Below are 16,684 nucleotides of genomic sequence, written 5' to 3' on the forward strand. Positions count from 1 at the left end.
TGGATCCTCAAAGAACCTTTTGAAGAACCTTGAACTACCCCCCCTCCCCTATTAATATTATTATTAATAATACGCTTAACAATAACAACAATAACACAATATTGTAGTTGTCAGTGTTTATTATGATTTTAGTAGCAAAGCAGAATAAAAAAAACTAAATATGAGGTAAACTCCCAGCAGAGCCCCAAGTCCAATTGATATATCCTCTGGCATGTTGATGTTAATGTGTTGATGTTCTCTGTATCTATAGCCAGGATGATTTGGCAGTGCATGGTGATCGAGCAAGTTTCCTGTTATATTCCTCAGAGGTGTAGGGAGGGTGAAGTCTGTAAATCCAAAAAATAGCAGTTATTAAGATGATTAACAAAACATTCACACGACAGTATTCATACCTTGGTTTTTGTGGTAAATGTGAATGAAAAAAATGGTTTTAATAATGGTTTTCATACTCATACCTTGTCCATAATGTAGAGGCCTGTGGGATATTCATTGTAGCGGTAAGAGAGGAGGATGGTAAATCTGATCTGCATAACATACTAATACCAACTGACATACCTTTGTATGCCTCCTCGTCTGTATACCTGCAGACACATACACAAAAGTGAGCAGTTCAGTCATCTGTACCCAATACAGCTAGCCTTCAACATATTCTTATAGCATACATATTCTTACTTCTTTGTTGATTGATATCCATTGAATTCTGTCCAATTTCTGTTTTAGAAAGATTTGCACAAATATGAAAAGATGGATAATGTCATCAGAAAACAATATAAATTTAGATCATACAAGGGACAAACCTTACCTTAAATTGAGGAGATATTTAAATTGTTCAGTTAAGTGCCTGCACCTGCTGTCCTTTCAAATTCAAATGTTTCAGTTGGGCAGTTAGGTTCCTGCAAGAACCCCCACCAACTTAGGAGGTTCTTCAATGAACCCCACCTCCTATGGGGTTCTTGGAAGAACCTTTTGAGTGCAATTTTCAGTGCCAAGAACCCTAAGGTTCTTCGAAGAACTTTGAGGATCTTAGAAGATGTCACGATCGTTGGTTAGAGAGGACCAAGGCGCAGCGTGTTGAGCGAACATACTTTAATAGTAAAGTGCAAACACGAATACAAAACAATAAACGATACGTAACGTCCTCAGACAATGACTGACAAGGAACAAAAACCCACAAACACAAGGTGAAAACAGACATTATAAATATGGCTCCCAATCAGAGACAACGAGCCAAACAGCTGACACTCGTTACCTCTGATTGGGAGTCACTCATCCAAACAAAGAAATACAACCACATAGAACAACCCAACCAAACAGAACACAACGAAACGAACACACCCTGGCTCAACATACAAAGTCCCGGAGCCAGAGCGTGACAGTACCCCCCCCTAAAGGGGCGGACTGCGACCGCGCCTCAATAAGGGCTAAACAAGGGAGGGCTGGGTGGGCATACCTCCTCGGCGGTGGTTCTGGCTCCGGCCCTGATCCCCACCTCCTCTCCAACCCCCCAAAGTACCCCTGGTCCTGTCTAGCCCCGCTGGTCGGAGCCGGACTGACGACACGCGCCCCTGGCTTGGTGCGTGGAACAGGCCTCACCGGACTGACGACTCCATTCCCTGGTTTGGTGCGAGTAGCAGGAACGAGCTGGACCAGGCTGACGACTCGCATCCCTGGTTTGGTGCGAGTAGCAGGAACGGGCTGGACCAGGCTGACGCCTCGCACCCCTGGCTTGGTGCGAGTAGCAGGAACGGGTTGGACCAGGCTGGCGACTCGCACCCCTGGTTTGGTGCGAGTGGCAGGAACAGGCCGGGTCGGGCTGGCGACGCACACCGTAGGCTTTGTGCGTGGAGCAGGGACAGGCCGGGCTGGGCTGGCGACGCACACCGTAGGCTTTGTGCGTGGAGCAGGAACAGGCCGGGCTGGGCTGGCGACGCACACCGTAGGCTTTGTGCGTGGAGCAGGGACAGGCCGGGCTGGACTGGCGACGCACCTCGTAGGCTTGGTGCGTGGAGCAGGGACAGGCCGGGCTGGGCTGTCGACGCACACCACTGACTTGGTGGGAATGGCAGGAACCGGCCGGGCTGGGCTGACGACGTGCACCACTGACTTGGTGGGAATGGCAGGAACAGGCCGGGCTGGGCTGACGACGCGCACCACTGACTTGGTGGGAATGGCAGGAACAGGCCGGGCCGGGCTGTCGACGCACACCACAGACTTGGTGGGAATGGCAGGAACAGGCCGGGCTGGGCTGACGACGCGCACCACTGCCTTGGTGGGAATGGCAGGAACAGGCCGGACCGTACTGGGGACACACACCACTGGCCCCAAGCAGGGATCAGGAACGGGCCGGACCGGACTGGTAACACACCCCAGTACCTCTCGCCGTGCCTCCACACTTTCCCTCTCCTCTGTGCCCAGTGGCCCCCCTAACCTGGCGGCCTTCTCTGCCAACGCTTTGCACCGCTCTAACCCGTACACCTGCTGCCCCGACGTCGTGAGCCCCCCTAAAAATTTCCTGGGGGGTCTCTCCTCCCCCGTGGCCCAGGCCTCTCTCCCTCTTGCCAGACTCGCAATCATCTCCTCCCACGTCCATCCTCTCTCCTCGTCACGCTGCTTGATCTGGTTAAGGTGGGTTTTTCTGTCACGATCGTTGGTTAGAGAGGACCAAGGCGCAGCGTGTTGAGCGAACATACTTTAATAGTAAAGTGCAAACACGAATACAAAACAATAAACGATACGTAACGTCCCTCAGACAATGACTGACAAGGAACAAAAACCCACAAACACAAGGTGAAAACAGACATTATAAATATGGCTCCCAATCAGAGACAACGAGCCAAACAGCTGACACTCGTTACCTCTGATTGGGAGTCACTCATCCAAACAAAGAAATACAACCACATAGAACAACCCAACCAAACAGAACACAACGAAACGAACACACCCTGGCTCAACATACAAAGTCCCGGAGCCAGAGCGTGACAGAAGAACCCTTGTTGAACCCTTCATTTTTAGAGTGCATGCCAACACATCCGTCAGTGCTGCGGTGAACCACATCACAAGAGACATGCCAAACGGGAGAAAAACATTTACTTAATTAACCATGTTTCCATCCACAGTTTTTATGCGAGTAAAAAAATAATGACAGCTGTGATGGAAACAGGAAGTTTTGGTACAATTCTATAAATGCAGAAAGATCATTTGTTTGTTCGACATGGTGGGATCTTTTTGTGTCTGTAAAATTAATTATGCGAGAAATGGTGGTGGAAACGCCTTTATGTGCAAACATTGATATAATAACCATCATATCTAAGTAAACTTAGAGTCACGCAATGATATGGTGTGTGGTCCTCCCACTACGACTCGGAAACCCTGCAGTTTATTAGGCTACACATGAAATAAGTTATGATGAACTTCACAGGGTGGTGAAAGTGCATGGTGATCTTGATGCTCCTTTCCAATAAGTATCGAGGGTCTTATTCTGGTGACATGATGATCGATGCTTGACTGCCATTTGACAAATAAAAATATTCTCGCTCTTATCCATAATAATCTCATCATGTAGACTAGCCTACTCGCACAGCCTACCCGCAATGTATCTACGAGCTGTTGGCTAGAGCGCAGGTGCCAAGACCAAAGCAACAGTTCTTCTGACAAAACTATCGGTAGAGAACCGTAAAAATGCGATGGAAACACATTGAACTCTAGATTTTGATTCGGTACATGAAAACTTAAGTGAAACATGTATTTTTGTGTGCACTATGTCATCACATACTGATTTTTGTTTGGTGGTGACACACAACTGGTGAAACATTTGCATATTATGGAATATTCGCATGATAATTTGTCGCCAATTAGATGGAAACCTAGCTAGTGATGCAATTTCAATGTTGTTTGACTTTCTTTGAGTATCATCAAATTAGCTTGAGATGATTTTACTGCAAAACTGCTCACTGCATCCACATTTCTTGACACAGGTGTTTCAAAGAGCTGTCAGTCAAGGCAAGCTCATGAATATAAGCTCCCTGCCCACTCAGGGTGTATTTTCAAACTTTCTGGTTGTTAGCCATGAGAGAAAAAGCATTTCTATCCCCCCAAAATATTATGGGTGATATTTTAGTCACTCAATAGGCTATTTTATTTGTGACCTTTTTGTTCGGGACCTTTAAGCCCTTCCTCTATCCCCATCCACAACGCCCTAGCAAGCCGTGAGCCTACTCGATGGAAATAGGCGCTCACGTTGCCCCTAGTGACCAGTATTGAAGGCATCTCCCGACGTCCTGGGGACCTGGACAAACGTCTAATACTGCAGTCTATCTGGTTTGACCTGGCTTCTCCACTCCCACTAGCCTCCTACATCCTGTTGATCTTATGAGAAAGACTGATAATAAATTGAGGTCACCCTCCACCTCCACTTTGTCACACCTTCTGCAATCGCTGCCTCTATCTCTGCCACTCTCAAGGTGCCCCCCTTGCCTCTTCCCTCCTCCCCTCTCTCCACCCTCCCCTCTGTCCTCCCTCCCTCCTCAGGAGAATGGTTCCATCACAAGCTGTTTTTATCAGGATCATCGCCATGGTAGCGCAGAGAGGAGACTGACTGTGTGTTATTGACAAGGGACTGTGTGTGTGTGTGCGTGAGTGTGTGAGCATGTTGATTACGTATCAATGTGTATTTCACCGGGCTAATGAAGAGAGGCTTTCAGGGTCTGCTGATTCATTTATCCAGATGCAGGGAGGACTTTATATCACCCAGACTGATGGACATTTATTATCTCACTGTCACTGCAGAGAGGGAGGAATAATCTGCTGGAGTCGGTGGGTTTCTGTGTTGGTCTCAGACAGAGTGCTTTCTTGCTTTCTTTCTTTTAGATGATGCATGTATGAACTACACATTGAAACATCCAGCCCAATGCAGGAGGTTTAAAAAATACTTAATAGTCGCAAAAGTACCGTGCTTGTCTTTAAGTATGTGCTGGCTGGCTTGTGTTGAAGAACAATGCCTGTTTGTTTGTATGTGTTTGGGTGTGGGCGGGGGACGGGGGGCGGGGGGCGGGTTTGTGTAGACAAAACAGACGCTGTAGGCTGCATCCCAGTGAGTCCACAGTGCCACCTCAACACCCACAATGCGGTCCTTCACACACCCAGACCCCCACAGCATTCCTGCCACCAGACCAGATGCTCCCCAACCCCTCTCTCTCTCTCTCTCTCTCTCTCTCTCTCTCTCTCTCTCTCCCTTTTCTCCCTTCATCTCTCTCAGGGTATCAGGGCAGCATGTGTGAACAGAGGGTGGACCCATGTGCCTCCAGCCCCTGCCACAACAACGGGAGCTGCTTCCCCCAGGGTCCCGGCCTGGGCTTCGGGTGCAGCTGTGCCGCCGGCTTCACTGGCCCGACCTGTGCTCAGCTGGTGGACTTCTGTGCCCTCAACCCCTGTGCCCACGGGATCTGCCGCAGTGTGGGCACCAGCTACAGGTGTCTGTGTGTCCCAGGTGAGCTCTCCTGTGTTTGTATATGTGTGTGTGTGTGTGTGTGTGCGTGTGTGTGTTAGTATGGGGGGTACTCTCCATCTGATCAACCTCCCATTACCCACACTATAGATAAGCTGTAAGACTAGCTAACAGATTGATTCTCCCACAATCAATCAGATATTACAGTGAACCTGCCACATATAATATACAGCATCATAAATTAGCATTGTTACTACTCATCATTCCCCAACCCACCCCAGTGATATCATTGATGCAGACACACAGTGGGTAATACGATGCCCATGACTGACATGTCATGCATGCTAATTGATCATGCCACTGGTTTTTATGGCTCCATGCTCAGATTAATGGTATGGAATGATAACAAATCCTTATCCCTTATTCAGCAATGAATTGAAATCATTTCAATTACTTTAGCTGGGCTTGATTGAGCTTGCCTGGTACAAGGGAACCAATAGAATAGTCACAAAATTGCAAACCCCGCCCATTTGGCACTCCAGGCAGGCTAAAACAAAAAGTAATATTTGGAAAGATTTCAAATAGTATTTGAACCCAGGTATGGGTGTGACTGCAGGAGAACGACCCTATCAGTAGAAGCATCAACAGTGTGACAGGCTGCTCCTCCTCCTTATCAGTTTTTCCTAGAGTTCCCTTTAAATATCTTTCTGTCTTTCAGTTTTCATTTTGATTTAATTTGCAATCTTAGGTTGGATGGGGAGTGAGATACACTCTAAATTAGTAATGGCTGTTTTTTTGTTTTTACAGAAACAACCCAATTCCACCATTTTAGATCACTTCACTTAAAATAGTTCCTTTGGTAATCACACTATCGATTCAGACTGTCCTCTATTGTCCTCTGTAGCCAGGTACTTCTCACTGTGTTCATACTCTTATTAGTATATTCTTGTCTCATAACATTGCATTATGTTATTTGTTCTCTCATAGAAACAACCTCAGACCTTGCATTGGTACAGTATATTCACGCATAATATCTATTTTCACCTTTCACTCTAACCTATTCTCTGTTATTCTCCATTGCTCTTAATCTCTTCCTCTCTTTGGCTTTCTGTCCCTCTGTCTCTGTCCTCCTCTCTTCTCTCTCTTTATCTCTCTTTCCTCACCTCATTTCCCTCTCCCCCTCCTCTGTCATCTGGTTGCCATGGTGATTGAATTTTATTAGGATCTCTTTTTATTAGGTGAGACAGTTGCTTTGCGCTTCCTTCCAGACCATTGTCTGTCTGCAGCCGTTGTCTGACTACACAAGTTGGGCAGATGATGCCGTCCAGTCACACATCTCCATCCAGACAGCCCTCATCTAACGGGAATGATGTCATTGGTCATTCGCAATCAGACTCGTTTAAGGAAATAATTGACGTTTTCTCCTGTTCATCAATATGCCAGCTGGTGTCTGCATCTTCTACGAGGAGAGGGGGCTGTGAGGGATCTGATATATACTCTAGTGGATCCCAGGCTCCCTGTATTCATATCAGACAGAGGAGAGTCAGACTAGCCAGAGGAAATGGGTCAGGGAGTCTGGGAAAGGCACTTGACATTTCACTGGCTTTTTATGAGAACCTCTGGGATTTATCAAGGCTTACTTTGTATGTAAATGTTTCCTCTCATGGTAAACAACAAACACATGAACACACCAGCAGACAGCCAGACACACACTCACACACGCAATACACATACCGACATGTCTATAATAATATAATAATAATTGGTCATTTAGCAGACGCTCTTATCCAGAGCGACTTACAGGAGCAATTAGGGTTAAGTGCCTTGCTCAAGGGCACATCGACAGATTTTTCACCTAGTCGGCTCGGGGATTAGAACCAGCGACCTTTCGGTTACTGGCACAACGCTCTTAACCACTAAGCTACCTGCCGCGTCTATACTCAGTATGGTAGCTTCTGCTTGTATACTCTGAAGAAAGAACACAATGTCCTACATCAACTCTGTGATTCTGTCAATCGCTGTGTTCTGACCTTGGGCTTATACTGCTTCTCTTTCATTGGTAAAAACACCAAGACCCACAGTTCTCAGTCCCAGTGCAAACCTGCCACCCAGTGGGAACTGGAGTGTACTGCATTTAATAGACTTCACTAACAGTCATGGCTGAATCATGGCTAACCATAGAATTACATCTATCATTAATTTAATAGGATGTCTGTGGATGTAACATCCACAAGGTTTTGCCATAGTCATGTAGGCAAACAAATGCATTGACTTGATCGATCTAAGTGATAATATCTATATAGAAATAAAGGCACATTCAACTACTTTTAACTCACCCTTTAAAAACATCTCATAAAAAATATGATATGTGCTGAGAAGTGTATCACCATGATCTTCTCGTTAGTGATATCTAAACGTAATCATTACTTGAACTGTCATCTAATATTATGATCAAAGACAGTGTGACTTTATGTGTGTGTGTGGTGTGTGTGTGTGTCTCCCAGGTTACCATGGTCTGTACTGTGAGGAAGAATACAACGAGTGTCTGTCAGCCCCCTGCCAGAACTACGCTACCTGCAGAGACCTCATCAACGCTTACGAATGTGCCTGCACTCCCCAGTATGAAGGTAGGTGTGTGTGTGTGTGTGTGTGTGTGTGTGTGCGTGTGTGTGTGTTGATTTCAATCCAATGTGACTGACAACTCAATGTGGACAGTTTTAAGTATATGTTATCCTGGGGTGGGCTTGTGTGATGATGCTGGTACTGCAATATGTACAGTGAGGGATTAAAGGGACGATGGACGGGGCCATGTACCGTCAAATCTTGGGTGAGAACCTCCTTCCCTCAGCCAGGGCATTGAAAATGGGTCGTGGATGGGTATTCCAGCATGACAATGGCCCAAAACACACGGCCAAGGCAACAAAGGAGTGGCTCAAGAAGAAGCACATTAAGGTCCTGGAGTGGCCTAGCCAGTCTCCAGACCTTAATCCCATAGAAAATCTGTGGAGGGAGCTGAAGGTTCGAGTTGCCAAACGTCAGCCTCGAAACCTTAATGACTTGGAGAAGATCTGCAAAGAGGAGTGGGACAAAATCCCTCCTGAGATGTGTGCAAACCTGGTGGCCAACTACAAGAAACGTCTGACCTCTGTGATTGCCAACAAGGGTTTTGCCACCAAGTACTAAGTCATGTTTTGCAGAGGGGTCAAATACTTATTTCCCTCATTAAAATGCAAATCAATTTATAACATTTTTGACATGCGTTTTTCTGGATTTTTTTGTTGTTATTCTGTCTCTCACTGTTCAAATAAACCTACCATTAAAATTATAGACTGATCATTTCTTTGTCAGTGGGCAAACGTACAAAATCAGCAGGGGATCAAATACTTTTTTCCCTCACTGTATGCTAATTCGATGAGTTTATACAGCCTGTTTTTTTATAAATGTATCCATATAAGTGATTGTATGTTGTCAACAGTATGTGTTTGTGTTATATATTGCGAGATAGTGTGCTGTCTTGGTGTAAACTGTCATATGTAGAGCAGACCTGGGTTCAAATACTATTTGTAATCGTTTCAGATACTTATGCTGTGCTTTAATGTGCTTGTCTGTTGCAATGAGCCAATACAAAAGTCCTAAAAGTGCAAACACAGCCCCCCTGGCACTCCAGACAGGCTAAAGCAAATGCTTAAAGGGTTTGAAATATTTCCAATGGTATTTGAACCCAGGTCTGTAGAGAGTACTGTGTGAGTGTCATTAATGGGCCATATGTGTGTGTGCCCGTGCAGGCAGACATTGTGAGCTCTACAGGGATCCTTGTCTGAAGGCTCACTGTCAGAACGGAGGACACTGTGAGAGTGTGGGCCTCAATGCCACCTGTGTCTGCCCACCTGGTTACCTGGGTGAGCATTTAAACTCTGTGTGTGTGTGTGTTTTGTGTGTGCATGCATGTGTGCATGCGTGTGTGTGTGTGTGTGTGAGAGTACACATGTCTGTCACCCAGTCTATCATAGTAGGCCTTGGGGGCACAGGTGGGAGTAGGCTGTTCTGACTAGGGAGCAAAGCCCCTCTGAACCGTTTGAAAGTATATCTGTACCTGCTGTTCCAGTTAAACATAATCGGTTATAACTATCGGTTATCTCAGGGGAAGACTGTGAGGTTGATGTCAACGAGTGTGAGAGCAATCCCTGTCATCACGGAGGAACCTGCATCGACCAATCAAATGCCTACACCTGCCACTGCCCCCCAGGCTGGGTAGGGGCCAGCTGTGAGATACGTAAGTACATTACCCAGAATCCCCTTGTTGAGGGAGTAAATTATGAAATATGATTACATGTACATGCCTTTCTTAGGTTATTCATAACAGTCTGTCTGTCTGTCTGTCTGTCTGTCTGTCTCCCTCTCTCTCTCTCTCTCTCTCTCTCTCTCTCTCTCTCTCTCTCTCTCTCTCTCTCTCTCTCTCTCTCTCTCTCTCTCACTGTCTCTCTCTCTCTCTCACTGTCTCTCTCTCACTGTCTCTCTCTCTCTCTCTCTCTCTCTCTCTCGCTCTTTCTCCCTCTCCGTCTCTGTCTCTCTCTCTCTGTCTGTCTGTCTGTCTGTCTGTCTGTCTGTCTGTCTGTCTGTCTGTCTGTCTGTCTCTCTCTCTCTCTCTCTCTCTGTCTGTCTGTCTGTCTGTCTGTCTGTCTGTCTGTCTGTCTGTCTGTCTGTCTGTCTGTCTGTCTGTCTGTCTGTCTGTCTGTCTGTCTGTCTGTCTGTCTGTCTGTCTGTCTGTCTGTCTGCCTGTCTGCCTGTCTGCCTGCCTGCCTGCCTGCCTGCCTGCCTGCCTGCCTGCCTGCCTGCCTGCCTGCCTGCCTGCCTGCCTGTCTGCCTGCCTGCCTGCCTGCCTGCCTGCCTGCCTGCCTGCCTGCCTGCCTGCCTGCCTGCCTGCCTGCCTGCCTGCCTGCCTGCCTGCCTGCCTGCCTGCCTGCCTGCCTGCCTGCCTGCCTGCCTGCCTCTCTCTCTTTCTCCCTCTCTGTCTCTCTCTCTCTCTCTCTCTCTCTCTCTCTCTTTCTCCCTCCCTCTCCCTCCCTCTCTGTCTCTGTCTCTCTCTCTCTCTCTCTCTCTCTCTCTCTCTCTCTCTCAGACTTGCAGTGGAAGACGGCCCACCCCGAGGACACCCTGACCAACATGCCGCGTCACTCCCTCTACATCATCATCGGCGCCCTGTGTGTGGCCTTCGTCCTCATGCTCATCATCCTCATCGTGGGCATCTGCCGCATCAGCCGCATCGAGTACCAGGGCTCGTCTCGCCATGCCTACCAGGAGTTTTACAACTGCCGCAGCATCGACAGCGAGTTCAGCAACGCCATCGCCTCCATCCGCCACGCCAGGTGAGACGGCACAAAGCTCTTTGAACTAGTCACACCTCAGGGTAGACTAGGCTTGCTAACTATGAGTATACAAGTGCCCCAACATTGTTAATATATAATGTATTAATTTGATTCAGACATTAGAAACACCTCCTGTTATAGCTTTACTGTTTACCGGGAGATAAAGGCCCATTCAAGATTCACGTTTTTAATGTCAAGTACAGTGAAATGCCTTTCTTGCAAACTCAAAACCCAACAATGCAATAATCAATAACAATGTAACACTAGAACAAACATGAGATAAAGGCCCATTCCGGTAGATTTCAGGCCAAACTGGGAAGGTTGCCAGCACTAGGGTATACTCACCTGTAATACACTGTGGGTAAATGTGTAATACCTCTCTTACAACACCATATTCATATTACTCTGTTTGTAACATGTAACATCTCCTTTATAACACTACACTCAACTGTCACCTGTATTTAGTTCTCAACCTAGCAACTCTACACTTGAAACATTAGGAACTGTCTTACATGTAGCTAGCTGTCCTACCTGAAGTGATGTTCCATTTATGTGTTTTCTTCTCATCTCTCAGATTTGGGAAGAAGCCCAGGCCAGCCATGTACGACGCCACACCCATCACCTACGAGGACTACAGCCCTGACGACAAGCCACTGGTCACTCTGATCAAAACAAAAGATTTGTAGAAAACACAGCAGCAACACACCCACCCACACACAGTATCACTCATAACCTGTTCACACATAGAACTAACTGCACATGTTCAGACGTGCACCAATACACACAAACTCAGTTAATGCAAACGATTTAGTATTTCTTTAGATACAAATACATTTAAAAAATAAAAATAACAATAGTTCTGTGGGAAGAAAAATACAAATCTGGAATTTGATACATCTATTTTACTGTTGGAATATCCATAAAGCTACTGTAGCATAAGAGCATACCTTGCATTATTTTAGTAGGTGTTGGGTGATATTGCCATGTTGTTTGCTTCTTCTCTCCAGTAGAATGTGACTACATTACCCAGGATGCCATTGGGGTCCTAGAGGGGGCGGTTCCTGACATCCCCCACCAACCCATGAGCTCAGTTTAAAGTGTAGATTCAGCAGAGGCTGCTGATAGGAGTTCTTACAGGTGTGGTAGAAATAGGCGCACTTGTTATAGTGCAGTACGATATATATATCTTTCTATATTAAAAATCTGCAGTAGGTTACCTTACTTGGTGCATGGGTAGATTCAATGGTTTCTGCATAATTTTGAAACCCTCAGTACATTGTGGTTGATTTACTGTATCTTTGCCAGATTTGTGCCAAAATCGTCTCCTTCTTCAGGCAACAACGTGTGGTAGAGGTAGAAGAGATGTATAAAACCACTATGGGGGAAGCTTTAAAACAGGTTTTTTTTAAACATTGGTTGTCATATTTTTGTTATTTACATGCAAGTTCTGTACAAATAAAGGAGGAGTAATAATTGTATTCCCTAAATGAGGACAGTGTTTTTCCGCAGGAGTGGTCGGAGTAGCCAGTGGGCGGGTCTTATGTGGATGACTGACAGGTGGGGTGAGCGGGTCTTGTGTGGATGATTGACAGGTGGGGGTCTGCTGGTGGGTCTGCTCCAGTAATATATGTGCTTCTGTGTCCCAGGTATAGGTGTCTCTCTCTGTCTGTGTGCGGTTGTGTTGTTCCACTCAGGGTCAACCCCTGGGTGCATTCGTTTTGGGGCGCCGGATGGGCAGTACATTTTAGACCATCACATTGGTTCTTTAGTGAAATCTCCACCCACCCGGAACACCGAGTGAGCTCTCCACTTGACTGATGTTTTGCCTACTAGGGTCATTGTCTTTTAAAAAAAAGAGAAAACCACATGATTATTATCTATGTTCAATGATGTAACAATAAAGGTTTAAGTGACCACAAACCCAGCTGGTGTCTCGTGTGAGTTCCGTGGTGTTTGTTCTTATTAGTACACCAGAGGTCTATTTGTGTCTAAGAAAACATTTGACTCACAGGATTCTGTTGACTCAATGGAAATGTACTATGACAAGACTTGGTCATTGTAATTCACGTGTATAAACATGCATTTAATATGTAAAACCTCAGCTCATTGACTCACTCATCCCGTTACGCCGGCTGGAGCATTGGGCAGCAACAAAGGATCTCCACTTTCTGTGGTCTTTGGCCATCTTTTCCCCTGTGCTCCAGCTCTACTGGTGTTGCTGGTTCTCAGTCTTCACTCTTCATTGTTCTCCGTGTTGTCTTGGGCCTCCCTTTCTGCTGTCTGCCTTCTAGAGTCCAATGGACAGCTAACCATGGAATGGAATCTGCATTTCTTCTTAGAACATGTCCAATCCAGCTCCAGAAGCGTCTCTTGAGTATTGTGACAAAAACCTCAGTAATTAGATTTCAATACTTTTGAAATGGGAAAATGATACTGAAGTCACAAAGATTATTTATCACGACTTGACATGAGAAGTGGGTTTGGATAACCTCCAAAGCACAAGACTAAGTACTCTTTTTGGACAAAGCACAAGACTAAGTACTATTTTTGGACAAAGCACAAGACTAAGTGAAAGACTAAGACCTCGCCTCACTTAGACTAGTGCTTTGAAAACCAACTCAAAATTCTATCATATCAATATTGTGCATTTTACAACTCCTGAGAATCTTATCAAACTTATCAATTGAGGGAAAAACAGGAAAACACCTGAGGTTTTGTAAGCACTGGCGTTATCTACCATCAAGCCACCAAAATACATGCTAAACACAACAGACACTATATGACCTCAACAACACTGGCCAGCCAGTTTTCAGAATGAGGAGTGTCCATAGACTCAGCACCCACTACCATAGGAAAATGAGCAACATGTTTCCACCAATAGACAGTCCCTTCATGTCTCTCCATGCCCAGTTGCCCCAGACAACATGGCAGTGGGAAATACCCATATAAGGAGTGTTGTTAGCCCTGTGTGCGGCCTTGGTGACCTCCTGCTTGATCCAGATGTTCCCAGAGTAAACATCTGTAAATACAGGCTGGCTGTGGCGTCGTCTCGTCACTCACCGCCCCTACAAACACACACATCCACACACACATACATGTGTGCGCATGGACACACACACTAACACACCCAGAGCCACTCACATATACATGCACGGACACACACACACAAACACACAGAGCCACACGCATGCACGCACACACACACACACACACACACACACACACACACACGCACACTGTGTGGAGCTGAGAGGAGCCAGGGGTTATTGATGAGTTTCACCCTACACTGCAGTCTGAGTGGGGGGCCTTCGTTGACCTCATCCCCTTTCCCCTTTTCCCCTTTCCATGACCTCCAGGGTCACGGGGCACTGTTTGGCCTCTGTAGGGTTCCATTGGTGGGTACAGCTCCTATAAACTGAGTCATGGCCAGATCTGATGGAGCCACTTCACTGGAGCCAGAAGGCTGGAATGTGTCTGTTGTTAAAACAGGGTTTTTAGAAGTGCATCAAAACCATGACCGTTTGGGCAAACCATAACATGACACAGCAATTAGTAAACCAAGCTATGGAGTAACACTGACCAAAATAATGGCAATATTTTTATGTGAGCCTTTAATATGCAGTCAATGGAATTATTTTGCGACATTCCAGCAGGGAAGTTTGTGTGTCTATAAAAAAGGGTTCTCTGGCTGACTATAGGCCCCCTGTCCTGTCCTTCCTTGCTGCTCTCGCTACCTCCCCCTGCAGACCAGTCTCGGAACTTATCGCAGGCGGAGCTTCATCACGCTCCATTGGAATTCACTGTCTGTTTTCTCCAGATTGCAGAAGAGGAGAAGCAAACGCCGAGAACGAGCAGATGTGAGCTGGACTACACAGAGAACAACCAGCTGCAGAAGTGACGGAAAACTTTGATTCTACTAAAATGTGGCAGCCAGCGACAGAGCGCTTGCAGGTATGGTTTGATTAGTATTCCTGACCAGCGCATATTTAGGGGATGTTTGTCTGTCTGTCTGATGTTAAACGGTATGACAACCCATCGTGCATATTAACCTGGTCTCTGTGCTTTGATGTGTTTTTTTTGTTGTTTGTGTTTTTTTTAAAAATCAGATGCGAAACACAAAGGCTTCCCCGTATGTTTTGTGTGTTTCAGTCCTATCATTGCACGTTTTTCTTAATTCAAACCCTCTCTCCCTTTCGTGTTGCCTCCTCCCTCCCCCGAGTAGCCCCATTACCCAACTAGTTATAGGCTACATTGCATCGCGTTCATACACGTTATGCAAGTCTAGGTTACAGTATAAGCTATAGGGTTATCAGACTCCTGGAACTCTGCTGGAATATGGCCTTTTCATCATAATAAACAATTTTGAGAATTTGCTATATTGTGTAACATCTACTTGCTGGACCCAATGTCTGTCAAGCTGTTTTTTAGTTTGAGTAATGTTGCAGAGGCCATGGATCACCCTATAGCAGGGATCACCTTGAGCAGATGGTTAGGGGGCCAGAACATAATTACAAATAATTCGTAGACTGCAAATTGACTGCAAGAAGCCCAAATAGATATAATATTTGACTGAAACAACCATTTCAAACCTTGCTTACATTTGTATACCATCACATTTATCTCTCTATAATGCGTGGGAATACTTTGGAACAGATTTCCCAAATTAAATCACTTGGACCTGATTTGCTGGTGTTTTTACTGTCTTAACATAAGTCTTAAATAAAAAATAAAACTTGGGGTGGGTGGCAAATAAAATCACCCGCAGGCCATATTCAGCCCGCAGGTCGCCAGTCGGGGAACCCTGCCATATAGTCTAGTCCCACATAGCCACAATGAAATTACAGCAAACCGAGCTGTCATTAATCACTTACAGTTCAAGTAATTAACACTGATTCTCTCACCTGTTTGGAAGTGGTGAAAAAATTGTTAATGACACGTATTTTGATCTCCAGGGGCGCGGGGGCTAGCTTCACGTCTCCTGTAATGCTATCCAGATGTCAGGTCGACTACTTTGCCAATTCCCTCTCACACTGCTTGCCCAGGCATCAAGAAGATTAAATCTCGTAGTAAACTTGGGTAAATAGTTTTAAGCGATACTATCTACATATTTTACAACTGCACACCGTGAAATACTACCACTTTAAGTGGTGAATGTTTATTACATTGTAATTATTGAGTAATTACACCATACACAAGCCACCTGACCAGAAAGGACCAATTTATTCCTATCACATGTTCTGAAATCCATAAGGACCTATACACATAACCTCCATACTTCTGCACAGTTATGTTTGCCTTCATTGATTTTAAGAGTCTGTACATTAATCATTCATTTTCAAAGGGGCCTTCCAAGTGCTCACCCCCTTAATCTTTTGGTCACATAATGCCGGCGTAATGTGACCAAAGTGCCTATTTAAGCATTTCTCAAAATATATTTTTGGAGACTCAGGTTGGTTCTCAGATTCAGTCTGGCCTCCCCTGATCTGTTCATTACAACCTAGTGGTACTAACAACGTGGCCTGGCCTGCATGTGTTCTGGTGCTGATCTCCATACTCCATATGTTGGGTTGACTGATGGAGCCTGTCCCAGCTTACTGAGCACAGAGTGGCGGGCCTCAGCTCTCCATACCGCGGCCATGTGATCAATCATGTCCCTGGGGAAAGTGCTGAGATGACGTATGGTTCAGAGGGAGAGTCATTTATCACATGGTAATGGGGCTGTTCCAGCTCGCTGCCCAGCTGCCTGCGCACTAATGCCCCTTGTCATGTGACCCTGTGCCCCTAACGATGCTTAGTTGTCGTTTAGTTCCGTATCTGAATGATATGAATAGACCCAGTAAGAATGAAGGTTCTGGTAAAAAGGAGGCCTAGTTAC

At 45.8% G+C, this 16,684-nt stretch overlaps 2 protein-coding genes across 2 annotated transcripts in view; both read left to right on the forward strand.

Annotated features, from left to right (window-relative positions):
• LOC121564682 (delta and Notch-like epidermal growth factor-related receptor) overlaps window positions 1–12,733 on the forward strand; it is an 82,537-nt gene extending 69,804 nt beyond the window's left edge. Inside the window, exons 8-13 of the mRNA XM_041875851.1 lie at window positions 5,255–5,485; window positions 7,948–8,070; window positions 9,229–9,342; window positions 9,585–9,716; window positions 10,563–10,809; window positions 11,384–12,733. Coding sequence (XP_041731785.1) covers window positions 5,255–5,485; window positions 7,948–8,070; window positions 9,229–9,342; window positions 9,585–9,716; window positions 10,563–10,809; window positions 11,384–11,495 — 959 coding nt within the window. The 3' untranslated portion in view covers window positions 11,496–12,733. The remainder of the gene's footprint in view (window positions 1–5,254; window positions 5,486–7,947; window positions 8,071–9,228; window positions 9,343–9,584; window positions 9,717–10,562; window positions 10,810–11,383) is intronic.
• A 1,855-nt stretch (window positions 12,734–14,588) lies between these two features.
• LOC121564692 (PTB-containing, cubilin and LRP1-interacting protein) overlaps window positions 14,589–16,684 on the forward strand; it is a 29,556-nt gene continuing 27,460 nt past the window's right edge. The window contains exon 1 of the mRNA XM_041875857.2: window positions 14,589–14,760. Within this exon, the coding sequence (XP_041731791.1) occupies window positions 14,731–14,760 (30 nt within the window). The 5' untranslated portion in view covers window positions 14,589–14,730. The remainder of the gene's footprint in view (window positions 14,761–16,684) is intronic.

Source organism: Coregonus clupeaformis, chromosome 5, assembly GCF_020615455.1.
Source record: "Coregonus clupeaformis isolate EN_2021a chromosome 5, ASM2061545v1, whole genome shotgun sequence".
NCBI classification, from domain to species: Eukaryota; Metazoa; Chordata; class Actinopteri; order Salmoniformes; family Salmonidae; genus Coregonus; species Coregonus clupeaformis.